The sequence below is a fragment of the Dysidea avara genome, chromosome 1, assembly GCF_963678975.1.
Source record: "Dysidea avara chromosome 1, odDysAvar1.4, whole genome shotgun sequence".
Taxonomy (NCBI): Eukaryota; Metazoa; Porifera; class Demospongiae; order Dictyoceratida; family Dysideidae; genus Dysidea; species Dysidea avara.
This window is the reverse complement of record NC_089272.1, coordinates 33,182,740-33,198,225: the sequence shown is the minus strand read 5'-3', so window position 1 is coordinate 33,198,225 and position 15,486 is coordinate 33,182,740. Positions and strand designations below refer to the sequence as shown.

The following is a 15,486-nucleotide window of genomic DNA, read 5'->3' as shown; positions in this document are numbered from 1 at the left end:
TTCCTGCCAGGGTAGAAGCCAGAAGCACCTGTTATCAAGGAGGGAAAAGTGGTGGGATATTATGACAAAAGTAAATTTCCAGCTGATTTGATGGTCCACTTGTTGGACTTGTATAAAAGTAATTAGCTACTGTATAATCAGTTACAAATGTTACCCTCACTTCTGATACAAGAAATGGATAGCTGATAACAGTAGCTAGTTTCATAGCTCACAATCCTTACAGTAAGTCAGCTGCCTGTGACATTTGCAGCTTTGTTTTTACCGATTGATTCATTTTAGGCTAAACTAGTTTATTTTAAAATCACGGAACAGACTTAACATCCACTTCCTTTTTTATCAGTACATAAAAAGGTAGAATTTGAACTAGGGTTTGGCAAGAAATAGCATTGAGTAATAGAATGTTCTATCAGAGTTGTTTCAGCACATGAACTAGCTATAGGTTGCACAATCCTTGTAAAATCTATGCACTCACCATTTTTTGTGTACATACATAATGAAGACTTGATGTGTAAGCAATGTATGGTGATGATGTGTCTCCATTAATTGTTCAAAGTGGTCAGATCATGTTTCCTGTCACAAAATTCCTGCTTTAATTTATAATTACATAGGATTATTGGTGATATTGGTTAATTACTCCTAAACTATATAAATTTGACCACCTGTCATCATTCGGTTTAAACCTTCCTCTCCATCATTCCATAGCTTAGGTCTATTATAAAAAAATTTAAAATACAATCACATCTGCCAAACTGGTACACCATAGCCACTGTGTAAAGCAACTTCCTGACTTTGCACAGTTTGTCGATGAAGGTGATCATATGGCTCAGAAGGTGGCTTCATTAAAGAGGTTCCTCTGCATGGATGAATATAATTATGTATGTACTAATGCAGATTTCAGGCCAAGTACATGCATGATGTAGGTAACAATAGGTATAGCTGGCTTGAGAGAGTAAGGTACAGAAAGAGAATAGTGTACAGGGATGGCATCACATCAGTACCAAAACTAAAAATAATACAGATGTCCTCAGACCCTTTTCACTCTGTATTGTCGTAATTTGCAACTAAGGCATTAGCTAGGCATGAGGCTATTATGCTCCAAAAAATTGAGCATTATGCTTTTGAGCAGTGCTCAAAAATCACCTATTATGCTTTTGAGAATTGCCCATTATTCCCAAAATTATGCCACCATAATTGGCTAATAATGCCAGTTCATTGCTGTATCAGGCCATTTTCATTGATGTTTAAACTTCAACTAGTGTTGAATTCTTAGCTGGTTGCTGTATTAGAGTATTTCATTTCAATGTGACTGGTTTATTAGAGTGAATAATATGTGACCGGATTTGCGAAAAGGTACCTTTTTCACACACAAAAATTGACCCATTTTTTGGACTTTGAAGCTTCATAACTTTTTGATCATAGCATATAATTGCCTGACATTTCCATGAGTGTAACTACAGTGTCTGGCTGCATTTTGATACTCAGAACAAGTTAATTAGTAGAAGGAGTCAAGTGTTACATCATTTTGTTTGCTGGTATGTAGAATGTGTGGAAAAGGTACCTTTTTGCAAATCCAGTCACATATTCAGTGACTGCTCTATTAGAGTTTCTGACCGCTCTATGAGTATCTTGATCTTTTTTAACGGAATTATGCAATCTGCAGATTTTCCTACTGTTAAAGCTTTATAATCACCTCAAAATGCTAGCATAATTCCTGATTCCCACAGTATGCCGGCATAATCGCCGCATCTCTAGCGTTTGCTGGTATTTCTCCGTTAGAATCCACGCCCTATTCTAGGGTTTCCAACTCAAAATAAGAAGGTGCTTCCTTTTGTTGTTTCTGGTGATTTTCACACAGACTGACCTTTAAGATGAAGCAAACAAGCGCTAATTTATTATTGGATTGCTTGTAGCATTGGGTATCAACATAAGTTTAAACACAAAAAACATACAAAAAGTGATCACATGACCAAAAATATCATAGTAGTTGAATTGGGCAGCTTATTAGAAAATTATTGTATTTTAGGGTGACCGAAGTAGCAATTAGTATATTTTCTTGCCTTACAATGAAGACTTCTACATCTTGTAGTGCTTTAGCATCCTGTATAGCTGTGATGGGATTGTTGGCCACGTGACTATTTTTTGGGTATTTATACAGTTAAACCTGCACTGATACTGAAAGTAATAGACAGTTTACTAATATATTAGCACTTGTTTGTTTTATCTTAAGGTCAGCCTACATGAAAATCATCAGAAATAATGAAAAAGGCTGAGGCATCACCTAATTTTGCAGTGGAAATCCTATATGAAGGGATTTTTGGTCACGTGACCACTTTTTGGATATTTACATATTTAAACTTGTGATGATAGCGAGTGTTGCAAACATTCCAATAACAAATTAGCACTTGTTTGCTTTATCTTAAAGGTAAATCTGTGTGAAAATCTCCAGAAATAAGAAAATGAAGCACCTTCCAATTTTGAGTGGAAACCCTACCTATTCAAAGCCATATTCTGGTCTAGACTTTAATCATTAAAGCCCCGTAGTAACTGCTATAGCATCAGGGGCGGATCTAGGATTTTTTGAAAGGGGGGACTAAGCTGGACAGGGACATAGGTAACTAGCCAGACATTACAAGATATCAAGCCTTCCCACAAGGTTCTAGTGGTAAGATTCATGTAGTATCCATGGTCAAATTATCTATTTGTAATAATGACTACATTAGTGTGCAAAGCACACTAGAATGCGAAGGATGCCAACTAGGGGGCCTGGGGGGATGCCCTCCAGGAAATTTTAAAAAATTTGGCTCTCTAAAAGTGAATCTGAGAGTGTTTTTAGGTGGAAAATAATGGAATTTCAGTTTATCAAAACGCTTTTACTTTTTCATTAAATCAAGACTGCCATTGTTTGCAATGTGCATTGAGTAGCTATCATGCATGTATGATAATCTTATCATTTGTAGCTACCATGCAAGCATTTAGATAAAGCTAGCTATATTATAATGCATCAGTCTACTGAAAATCCTCAGCAAAGTGCAACTATATTTACATTTATGGGGTTTCTGAATTTGCTGTTGTGATAGTCAACTTATTTCTAGATCTGCCAGGTATTCTATAGCTAGCTAGCTACAAATGCCAGAACCATACCCCACAGCATGGGGTCATATTAGAAGGTAACTGATACAGATTTTACATTCATAGACAAAAGTGCTATAGTTGCCTTATAAACTTGTAAAGTACCAAGACTACAGTTCACTAAATGGCTGAGTTGGTGATAACTCTAACCAATTAAAACAACTAACACTTTTTGAATCATATAATAAAAACCACACCAATCACCTCTTATAGCCATAGTGGAAAACACTGCTAATGCAATTATTCGAATAAAACAAAACCCACAATTAAAACCTTTGTAACTAGAGATGCAACCCACAATTGAACCTTTTCCTGAAGAAGTGTTGAGGAAAAGGAAGCTATACTCTCCTGGAACAGAGTTGAACATTAGGTATAGTTACATAGACATTAATTGTGTTGGTAGTTATGCATAGTTCGTCTGCTTTTGATACACATAGAAGAGTTGGGGTTTTATTGGCCAAGTACTATAACTTAGAAAAGAAAGGGGGGGGGGGGGGGGGGGGCTACAGCCCCCTTAGCCCCCCCCCCCCCCCCCCCCTAAATCCGCCCCTGAACATGTCAGTTGCAAAGATCTATGATCGAGTATATGATAAAGCTAGTGGGGGAACACTTAGTTATCCCAGATAGAACCATCCTTCAAGATTATGTCAGAAAAGGTCCTTTTTTTATTGCAAGAAAAATTCTTGCAGGAAAAAGGTCTAAGGATCCTGCAGTAGCAATTGTGCAGGAAAGGGTCTTTTTTATTGCAACTGCTATATATCTCATGATCAGTTGCGTTTTCCTTCTTGCTAGATGGTTTCTTCTCAGCAGGTCCAGAGGAAGCGGTCCAGCCAGTCAGGTCATAGCCTGACCACTTTTTCAGCATTAATTTAAAAAATATAATTATGTCCGAGTCAATGATAGGCACTGGCCGATTATGTTAGTGAATGATAGATGCCTAAAGCATCATGCAAGCATTGTGATATAATGTCAATAGAGTATACTTACATCATGCTGTTAAATACTTTCCCGTGGCAATCAGTCATGGAAAAGATTGAAACACTCTAATAGAGCAGTCACCATAATAGAGCACTCACGTATTTACTGATTTATTTGTCAACCACTTTTTGAAGTAAATACGAAACATAAATAGCTTTGCATGGAAGTGTATATACATAATTGGATGAATAAATGAGCACTGCACTGTTAAAATGAAGTGCTATCTGATAGCACCTAAAAATGCTATGGTAGTACCTAAAAGTGCTAAATTTTGACTGCTCCAGTCAAAAAATAGCACCTAGAGGTGCTACCATAGTGCTTCATTTTTAACAGTGTGCAGCATAGCATGATAGGGTACACTGTAAATACAGTAGTGGTCACAACACACTAACACAGGTGTGATATTGTTGTCCAAACTGGCACATCCTTACAAGAGTAGTATGCACACCATATTAGTCACACTAATAATAGTGTGACCATACATGTACAGCTGAAAAAAAGCACTTGTGCATTTAGGAGTGCATGGAAGGGTAGAATGTGACGGCTTTATTATCAAAATCAACGTATTATTGTGAAATATTACATCATCTGCAGTTTCACAATTGGTGTAACATTCCTGGAATGTCAACAATCTACAAACAGTACACAACACTATATTAGTCAGGCAGCAACTTACTGCTTTCAAATCTATTAAACATTGTTTCAAAATTATATAAACCTATATCACCAAGCCTGGAGTTTGCAGATGATGTAATATTTCACAATAATACTATGATGAGTGGTTGATTTTGATAATAAAGCCGTCACATTCTACCCTTCCATGCACTCCTAAATGCACAAGTGCTTTTTTTCAGCTGTACATGTATGGTCACACTATTATTAGTGTATGGTCACACTATTATTGTGGGTTTAATTTCACTCAACTGAGGCTACCTTAAGATATGTACGGGCCCCCACTGATCATCAGTATACAAAATTTTCGATGCTTTTCTATACATCCTACATACTACCTCTAAATGATAAATGATGCCAAGAACACCTAATTTTTAACACTAGAATCGTCTATAATAGCAGAAAATAGTTTTTCATTTACAAATCTTAGTGTCATGTACACCAGTATACAGTCACACTATATCCTGAAAGTGTGCCCGGCTGCACCCCAAGGGTGTACTGCTGGTTAAGTGTGCTATGACCATCTCAGTTTAAACAGTGTAAGATTAAGCATATAACTTAGTGCATGGCTAGCTATTCATTGAGTTGTGACTTCAACACATTAAAATTAGTACTAGTAATAGCATGGGTAGCAGTGAAATTTGGGATAAATATCACGAGTGTTGTATTGGAAATGGGGATAAATTTCACGAGGCGAAGCCGAGTGAAATTTACCATTTCCAATACAACAAGAGTGGTATTTATCCCAAATTTCACTGCTACCCATGCTATTCCCAGTTAATACCATACTCGCTGCATATGCTGCATTAGCTTTGCTATGTACGCAATTTGTCACTATGTACTAAACACGCGTCGACACTAATTGGCGCTACATTGTTAACATAAATCCTAGCCAATGAAATTGCAATTACAACATTTTCACTGCTGTCAGTGAAATACGGGATAAATTTCACTGCTACTATTGAGACTTTTGTACGGGCAGTGAAACAGGTATGGTATTAGTTATTGTATTGTATTGTATTGTATTGTATTATATAGCTATCAGTTTCAAATGTTAGCATTCATATTATAGTAGCTATAACAAAAGAGAACAATACTGTATTTACATGTGTTACAACTGTATAATGTAAGAAATTAATGTGGACACATGATGTAGCAACATGCAGTGAGTTTAACATGCATGTGTTATAGTCAATAATTTGCTAGGAAATCTATAGCTGAAAATAATCCCAGATTTAATCTCCAGCAGAGCAAGCAATTTAAAAAATTTTCCTAGTGAAGCACACCTCCAAATCCCCTCACAGCAAAGTGCACAGTATTTCATATTGCCTACCCCTTGGCCTGACCACTTTAGAATTGCTTCCTCCGGCCCTGTTCTGGGATGGCAGAGGGGTACCAACTGTGGCAGTGTAAGTTGTCTGGGACGGGGAGGGGACACGTTGCAGTGCTTCAACTAGTCAGGCTGACCAAATGTGGTTGGTGCATTAGCAAGTGGTCCTGGGGGACCAGGTGTAGCTAGCATGCACTTGAAAATTTTCAAGGTTGAACAGAACAGGGTGAACAATGTAAAGTTTTCGCAGAGTTGTGGTCTAAATATTTCAAGGACAAAATTTTCGCTGGTAACCCTCAAAACCACAATATCAACTATATATGCAGGGGTGGATTTAGGGAGGAGGCTAAGGGGCCTGCGTACATGCATTCAAGTTAGTACTTGAATGCATGTACGCATGTACTTGGCCAATAAAACTCTAAATCCTCTATGTGCATCAAAAGCAGACTTATTTTGGGAACTATACATCACTATTAACATAAATGATGTCTATATAACTATACTTATTGTTCAACTCTGCTCCAGTAGAGTATAGCTTCTTTTTCCGCAAGAGTTCTTCAAGAAAAGATTTCAATTGTGGGTTGCGTCTTCTACTATGGCTATAAGAGGTGATTCTTAATCAAAGTGTTGTTTGATTCAAAGTGTTAGTTGGTTTAACTGGTTATTAGTTTGTTTAACTGGTTACAGTCAGTATAGAGCTACCGACTCAGCTATTTAGCAAAACTATATGAGGGTCTTGGTAACTGACCATCTGGTAAGGTGACTAGCTATATATTCACCCACTTTTGTCTACAAATGTATTGGTTACCTTCTGATATGACCCCATGCTGTGGATTGTGTTGCTGGCATTTGTAGCTAGCTAGATCAGTCTTCATAACCTGGCGGGCAGATCTAGAAATAAGTTGGCTAGCTATCACAACAGCTAATTAATTCAGAAAGCTCATCATAAATACAAGTAAAGCTGCATGCACAGGGTTACTATAGTTGACTAATAGCTACTATCACACCTTCTGCTTTTACACTTTATTTGGTGCTTAAGGCTAACAAAATGTCACTAAGCTAAGGAGCATGCATACTAATTGTGATCTTTAAATGCGTCATTATGCTCAACACTACTGCTACTTAGCTATACATGTTTCCATGTCACAGATTTAGCTGATTAGAACATGGCTAAGAGGAGCTGATCCATTAGGTATATCATAGCATTAACTAAATGCTTTGGTAGTTACAAATGAAGATTACTATTATGCGTGATACTCAGTGCGTATATTGCAATCAATCTTGATACAATGGAAAAGTAAATACCACTATTTTCCACTGAAAACAGCTGAAAACACTTTCAGATTCACCTATAGAGCCTAAATTTCAAAATTTTTCTGGGGGGCATGCCCCCAGACTCTCTAGGTTGACATGTTTTGCATGCTAGGGTGCTTTGCACACTGATGTATGTAGCCTTTATTTCAAGTATATCACTTGATCTCTGCATTAAAACACCCTGGCCTTATATTTAAAAGTACTATCCCACTAGGGACCTGTGAGAAGGCTTGGTATCATCTAATGTCTGCCTAGTCACCTATGTCTCTGTCTGGCTTAGCCTCCCCTTTCAAAATATTCTAGATCCTCCCCTGATATGTACAGCGAAATTTACGGTACAGCTAGCACGAAATATTTTTGGTAGCGCTTCGTGTCCAGTCACACCCCCGCGATAGACCAGGTTCGAGGTTGAAGTGCCTTCGTAATAAAGAATAAAGTTAGAAGAAAGATGCAGAGTTATTGCATGATACCTTTGAATATGAAACAAGGAAATGATATTCCTCCTGGAACAGTGTGTGCCGGGATAAATGTAAACGGTGAGTTGTTGATGGGCTGTCGGAATCGAAAACCGTCAGTTTGACTCGAACTGCGAGTCGAACTGTCTGGGGCACTATAAATGCAGGCCTCAATCCGTAGATATAGTCTATTAATATCAGTTTTCATATGTGCTATAATGCACCTATCAATGTATTGCCCCTCTTCCAAGGGGTAGTCACTTCTATACCGTCTGTTGAAACACTTACGACCGGGATCAAGATTTAATCAAGCGATCAAGGGCTTTTGTACAATGAATCAAGCGATCAATACGTTCGCAAAAGTGACGATCAAGCACCTTCCAAAGCTAACTTTAGCAACACGATAATTTACTAGTATTTTACGGTAGACTATCAAGAATCAAGGCACTTTTACAAGTGTAATCAAGCGATCAAGGCGAAATTTCGACGATCAAAATTCTTCATCCCGGTCGCAAGTGTATCAACTGGCGGTATGGAAGTGACTACCCCTTGCCTTCCTCGGGCATATACTATATAATCTATGATACAACCTTGAGCCGGTATATGTGGCATAATGATAATGTGGGGCTTAGTATAGTGGGGATTTGACACAGCCAAATGTCAAATGCCCCATAGTAGGGAAAGCCTATATTGACCCCAATAAGTAAGGCTCAGTTGCAACATGGGGATTTGATGCTAGCATTGAAAGTTACAACAAATATACTTGGACGCTTAATGAATGATTGGCAAATGTCCCATAGTGGGGCAGCAGTTTTGTGTCAATATTCCCCTGTAAAGCCCCACTTACGCCCAAGGGGGGGAGCAATATATTGATAGCTGCATAAGGTTGATCAACCTTAGGTCAGGCAAACTTGATTACTTGTTTCCCATCCCCACCTGCATCACTTTTTATCCTACCACTTCAAATTTTATTGTTGCTGTTATTGATCATGTGCACACGTATTTTGGTGCTGAGAAGGCTTGGTCATTGTTTCAAAGTACAGATAACGTATCTTGCAGCTCAGTAAGGCTGTAAAATGTAAGTATTTAGCTACATAGTAGCTAACCTTTATAGTGACAGGTAGGTAGCTAGCCTATACTTCCATAATGACAAATGACCTCCTGCCCACACAAGAATCTGCCCAATTTTTGTGGATGAGAAACAAGTAATCAAGTTTGCCTGGCCTTAATGCACCTATCAATGTCAGGCCCCACCCCTGGGTTCCCAACTTGCTAGAGATTTGACATCTACCTCTTGCCCCACCCCTGGGGGCTCTTGACAATGGCAGTTTGTTGAACCAAAAATTATTGTAATAGGTAAACCAAATCCCTCTTAGAAGCCCCTCTTTCAAGTTGAGGACATAGTAGAGTTTGTTGCCCCAGTATGACACTAGACCCCACCCTACCTGGGTAGGTGTGGGCATGACAGGATAGGTGAGTAATGTTGTAATACAATTTTTGCTCTCAAATGTGATATATGGAGGTCTAAATATTCCAAAGACAAATATTTCAATTGTCACCTAAACCCTCAAAGTCAACAAAATTTCTCTCTTGATATTCTCTTGAACAACTGGCATGCTTAGTGTAAGTGATCAATCAGCAGTCAACATGGCAACTATGAACTAGAACTGGAATGGCTATATAACTGTTTTTACTATCTGGGTATTCTGAACAAAGCCTTTCCGGATATCCTACAGATAGTGATATATCATCAAAACATTGTAAATTTTGTTGTGAACATGTTTATTTACTAATACTCTAGAATAGAGTAGAAATTAACACAACACTTAAATGAAATTTGTAGTAATATTTAACTGTGGAAGCTGTGTATCTGTATCAAGGAAAAGTTAGCATAAATTGCTACAAATTATTAGAAACTATCCTTATGATATCAAATTACTATCTGGATAGTAATTATTTATTATTTGTATACCCAGACAATACCAATATATATCTGGTTCAGCCCTACCATGAACTCCCTTGTCATCATCACTGATGTATAATATTATGGCAAATTTTAATGTCGTAAATTACTGGACGTGTGTAATACCATATTTGTACTTGTCTGTCGATTTGGGGCTAATCCAAGGGGGTTGGATCGTGCATGGATTTGCAGACACTCAAACATGTAATGGTTTTAACACAAGAAAACACACTTTCGTTCTATGTTTAGCTATAATCACAAATCATTTGCATATTAAATCCCTACATTGCAATCCAGATTCCATCACTATATCCCAGTCTACCACCTTATACAGGTAGTACTATGCAGCATTTATGCAATGAATTTGTCCGAATTGTCAACTTTAGTTACCACTAGCTGTACAGAGGAGTTCAAAAATGATCTGCTTTGTGGTTAAGTCAATTGTGCTTTCAAAAAACAGTTTATAATTGCCAGCAAATCACCCTAAGATTGTGAAATAAGATTGTGAAATAATATGGCAACACCAAAGTTAGCATAATTATTATAACAAACACTTTCAACTTTAATAGCAAGTGGTGAGAAAGTGTATAGGTCTGAGGTGATGTATATTTCCTGTGGAGTATGTACGTATGTGACATGATTATAACTACCTATACTTACCACATCTGTAGTCAGTACTGAAACAACTACGTATTTTGAAAAAGCCCCTGTATTAAGTCAAAACAAAACTATGACTCCTGTATTGTTCACTATTGGAGCTTGAGGTCTGCTTTAAATTTGTTTGAGCTTGGATTAAATTTTTGGTCCAACATCAAAACATAAATGTAGCCAGTATTGATTTTGTGTATAAATTATGCTGTAATATTTGGAGATGATGGTTAAATTAATTATTTAGTTATTCAATGGAGCAAACCTACGAATAGCATTTTACACACAACAGAGGAATGTATAGCATGTGTACAAGTGTTTCAGCTATGTATCAAACCAAGTTATCATGAAATCAATTACAATAAAATTCATAGTAACCGTAAGTAACATTTTGGACACATCCCAGCTGCCATATTGTTGTGCCAGTTGCCACTTCTTCATGAGATTTAGTACTGTAACATCACTTAGGTGATGAGTTCCTATCATTTTGTTACAGACTATTGTAGGCTTTGGCTTAGACAGTGGCCATCAAGTTGAGAGAACACCCATGCTTCAAGTGGAGGGACACTAGCCAGTGGCAGATACAGGGGGATTGCAATGGTTTCAGCTGAAACCCTCTCTGAAAACAGCGCACATCCCAAATTTATTTATGATCCGTGTGGGTGACGATTCGCAATAGTGTGGGTGATAACATCGCCAATAGTTATGTATAGTGTATTATACTAGGACTTTTTCTACTGGTAAAACTTCATGCTTTTGCCTTTGAAATTCGTTGAACAGCAGGTAGTGACATTTTTTTTGTCTTTGACTTAAAACCCAGAGTGGAATTTCAAAAAGTCCCTGACAGTTATTGAAAACTTTGAAACCCCTTCTGAAAATTTCTAGATCCACCACTACTAGCTCCTCACCTGTAGTGAGTAGCTAGTACAATTCCATCATGTAGGTATATGAATGTAAGTATTTTTGTTTTTGTAGGTGGAAATGTTGTACAGGCTTTGCCTTTTGTGTATGCCTTCCTTTTTGGTAAAATTGATAATAATAATAATAATGTACTATGGCTGCTTATCTTTTACATACCTTGGCAAATGTAACTGTTTTACTGTCTACATTGATCCCAAGCAATTTACAAAGCCACATTTTAAGTACTTGTAAACATCAAAGCTTTTAAATGCTTTGAACATCTTAGAAGTACACAGGCTTGTAGTTAGAACAAGATGCCTGTGGTTGTGACGGATGGAATGTGATATAATTGTATCTTTATCGGGTACTTTTTCATTATCAACAGCTGTGAGGCAAATACTACCACTAGACGAATCCTATTTACAGCAGCCACACAATGGTAGTTACACCTAGCATATTTTCATCTCGGATTTTCACAACTTTGACCATAACTACTAAATTAGACGTGTGCAGTGGTTGGTAAAACAATATGGTGGTGGGGTATCTGAAAATGCTATTTACAGTTGCTATGGGTAAGAAAATGCTCCATACAACTCAGTAAACGCGTCGAGTTATTTGCAAATTACATGGTCACATGCTAGATTGTACTGCTATGCTTCAGGCACTCAATAGCCAAAGCCAACAAACTGACACCCTACAATGACAGTACTGACACTATAGTACTATCAAACATCACACAATGAATTATATTATGGATTACTAATGTTTCTTGTGCAACCTGCCTACACTAAAAACTTTTTAAAATGTACAATTTTGCTGTGTGTATTTGTGAACTGTAGTACTGTATATTAGGAGTCCAAAGAAGGTTGGGGGCAACTTTGGCAATGAAGTTTACAAAGTGTAGGTTGAAGTATATAACAGCAGATATGAAAGCTATTCATGGGGTCTGAGGCCAGGAAGGTTTCACATTTTATGTTAATATTGATTCACAGTATTTACAGTAGCTTTCAAGAGAATTATAAAGTGACTGTATTATTAGAGTCTGTTAGAGTAGCTGACTGCTTTATTAGTGTATCTTGATCTTTTCTTACAGAGACCATGGCCCCCTGCCCCCTCATTTCCACTACCTATGCTGTACATATTCTGTTCACACTTTAATTTAATGTGTCTGCTTTCATTACGGTACAAGCAAATATGTTTAGTTATTTGTAAATTAATTATATATAAATGTGCTTTTTTGTATTAGGTGAGAAAATCTACATTGGCAAATATACTGTGTTTCTCCCTCGTCTGCACTGGAATGAAATGCCTTTGTTTGTATTTGGTGTGGTTACACCTTCGCAAGGAATCCTTACATATTGTGACTATAATTCAAGTAAGAAAGAACTAACATTGAACACTTGTGAAGAATACGAAGTGTTGTCAAGTGATAATGTTTATACTGTCTTTTACTGGAAGTCATCTGAAGGCTACACTGAAAAAGATATAAATTATTTACCCAAAGATGTTGTACTGTCGGACCCAATAGGTAGAGTTACTAAAACTTGTCTACTCTTTCCTGCCAGAGTTGAAGCCCCTGTTATCAAGGAGAGCAAAGTGGTGGGATATTATGATAAAAGTAAATTTCCAGCTGATTTTGATGGTCCACTTGTTGGAGTTGGACAAGCTTGGTATGATGAAGATGCTGATGTACAAGGTCACCAAACACCAATCAAAAGCTTTAAGGTTCACGTACCTTACGATGGAAAGATATTTGAAGTAGTTAGTTTTCAGTTTCTATGCTCCTGCAAACTTCCTGAATTGTCTCACTTCACTTATCCAACAATAAATTGGGTCACTGTTTCTGATGGTCATCTTCCACCTAATGCAATTACTGCTGGTGTTGCTCCTAATGGAGAAGTGTTGTATGTTGGTAGAAGAGGGTATGCTAATGACTTAATCCCAGGTTATATTGTGCCTTCAGAAAAGTGTCTTCATATTTGTTATGGTAGTGGTGAACACATTTATAGCAGTGACTATGAGGCTTTGACTATTGAAGATCAGGATGGCTTTGAATGGGGTGTGTATTCTAATGGTGAAGTGCCAGAAAATGCTTTGGTTGCTAATGACATAACTGACACTTGGAAGATTAATGAAAATCTGTACATTGGGCGTACAGTAACTGGTAAAGATGTATCAACTGCTATCACATGGCAAAAAGTGCCCATTAATTTACCACATGGAAGAGTAGCCAACACACAATTCCTTGGTAAGATTCATCCCAGCCATGAATGTCTGTATGTTCCATGGGATGGTAAGGAATACATATATCGATTCTATGAAGTGTTGATTTTAAAAATAAGACCGAAGAGCTTAAAGGATCTTTGTCGTAATGTTGTCATCACAGCTACCATCAGTAACTCTGACAAAATTGACCGGTTACCTCTTCCTGTCAGTCTAAAGAATTTTTGCAAAGTGACCGATACAGAACGGTATTAGTATTCCTAATGTACACTCTGTGTTTGTAACTACAATGTACTATGTAGTTGCATGTTTATGTAGCTATACAGTTTAAATTTGTTTCAAAGAAGCAACTCCTAGGTGGGTAGTGTAATTGTTGTGTTTTGTAAAGTCACACACAGAGTTGGTTTAGTTACAAAGTAACTAGTTACTCCAGACTCTCTCACACACTGGTGCAGGGAACCGACTGTTACCAGAGATTTGATCAATAATGCTTCACAACAAACCTTAATCTCCTCATTTAAACAACTATCTAGAACGTATCCCTTCTACTCATAGGTGTATAAACTATAACACAGTTGTTTATCAACATGATGATAGTAGTGTTGTAGTACTGCAAATTCAGTAAGTATAAGTGTACCAAGTAGTTAAGTATAAAATCACATTTGTCGTGATAAATTTTGTTTGATAGTATACATTCCTCTATTGCAGATGATTATATTCAATAGTTTTCATTTTGGCAACTATATCACAATTATATGGCAGCATTGCCATATACAACTGTAATTAATGCATGGTCTAACAATTGGTGCACAGTGACAAGCCTTGGAAAATTTTAAAGGGATGGCCATTTTCCTACACTCACTGTGTATATATACATAATTTTTTTTATGTAACTTTTTATATACTTAATAAACACCTGTTTCTTGAAGAAGCTAGAATAACTAGACAAAAACTGGTGGTGACAAATTTGTAAATATTTTTGCTTCAGAAATGAAATTGTCAAATAACATTGTTTATAAAATATGTACGTATGTTGCAACACTATACACAGGAAGAAACAAAATGTACGACTAAGTAGTACATTTAAGTAGTACCACTAATGAGCATGACATTGCGATAATTATGTAGCTCTAGTTTACGTGAGTGGCATGTGTTTTGGAAGTTTATGCCTTGGAGCCCTTAACACTCCTATAGGCCTGTGCCGATTATGCTAGCATAATGTGGAGCATAATAACAGGTAGCTAAAGAATTGAACATAATACCAGCACAAGCAAAAAAAAAATTGTGCAGTGGCAACATTTTTGTATGATGCAGAATAGGATAGTGTGCAAATATAGTTATGCTATAGCTGCTTATGGTGTAGAACAATCAGTGCATGTTGAAACATCCTAATAAAGCATTCACAGTTGCATTAAACACCATAATAGAACAGTCAATATCATGAGCATACTGTATAATGTACTGCAAAATGGGAGCATACTAGGTAATCAATATTTGTAATACATACATCGTTTGTATTTTGTATAGTGGCTGTAATTGTACGATATCATGGGGCACTATATACATGTATCTGATTACAATCCGAATGGTTGTTTTATGATTGGCCAAGCAAGGTACCTGAGAGTTAAATGTGTGAGGGGGGACATTTGGAATTTGAGGTGTTTTTATGATCATAGAGTCATTTTCCAAACAAATATTTTAGACTCTGACAGAGAGTAATTCAGCTGGTTGAGCACACTATTTCAAAAGAAAGGCTATGGCCGCGAAATTGAATTTTAATAAAAAATTAAGAACACGTTCATATTTCTGATCATAGTTGTGTACAATTATGCTCTCAGAAATTGAATAGATGTAATGTAGCTAGCTAGGGGAAT

The 15,486-nt window shown here is 37.1% G+C and overlaps 1 protein-coding gene across 1 annotated transcript; it reads left to right on the top strand.

Annotated features, from left to right (window-relative positions):
* Window positions 1-7,795: 7,795 nt before the first annotated feature.
* LOC136249793 (uncharacterized) lies at window positions 7,796-14,110 on the top strand. Its single transcript, XM_066041921.1, has 2 exons — window positions 7,796-7,959; window positions 12,636-14,110. Exons 1-2 carry the CDS (start codon window positions 7,872-7,874, stop codon window positions 13,865-13,867), a joined length of 1,320 nt encoding a protein of 439 aa, XP_065897993.1. The 5' UTR covers window positions 7,796-7,871; the 3' UTR covers window positions 13,868-14,110.
* The last annotated feature ends 1,376 nt before the right edge of the window (window positions 14,111-15,486 follow it).

What these genes read in the sequence shown, in the direction of transcription:
- LOC136249793 (XM_066041921.1), top strand. Translation starts at nt 7,872, where the DNA reads ATGCAGAGTTATTGCATGATACCTTTGAATATGAAACAAGGAAATGAT. An exon ending in TGCCGGGATAAATGTAAACG is followed by an intron (nt 7,960 to 12,635) that starts GTGAGTTGTTGA and finishes TTTTTGTATTAG; the next exon opens with GTGAGAAAATCTACATTGGC.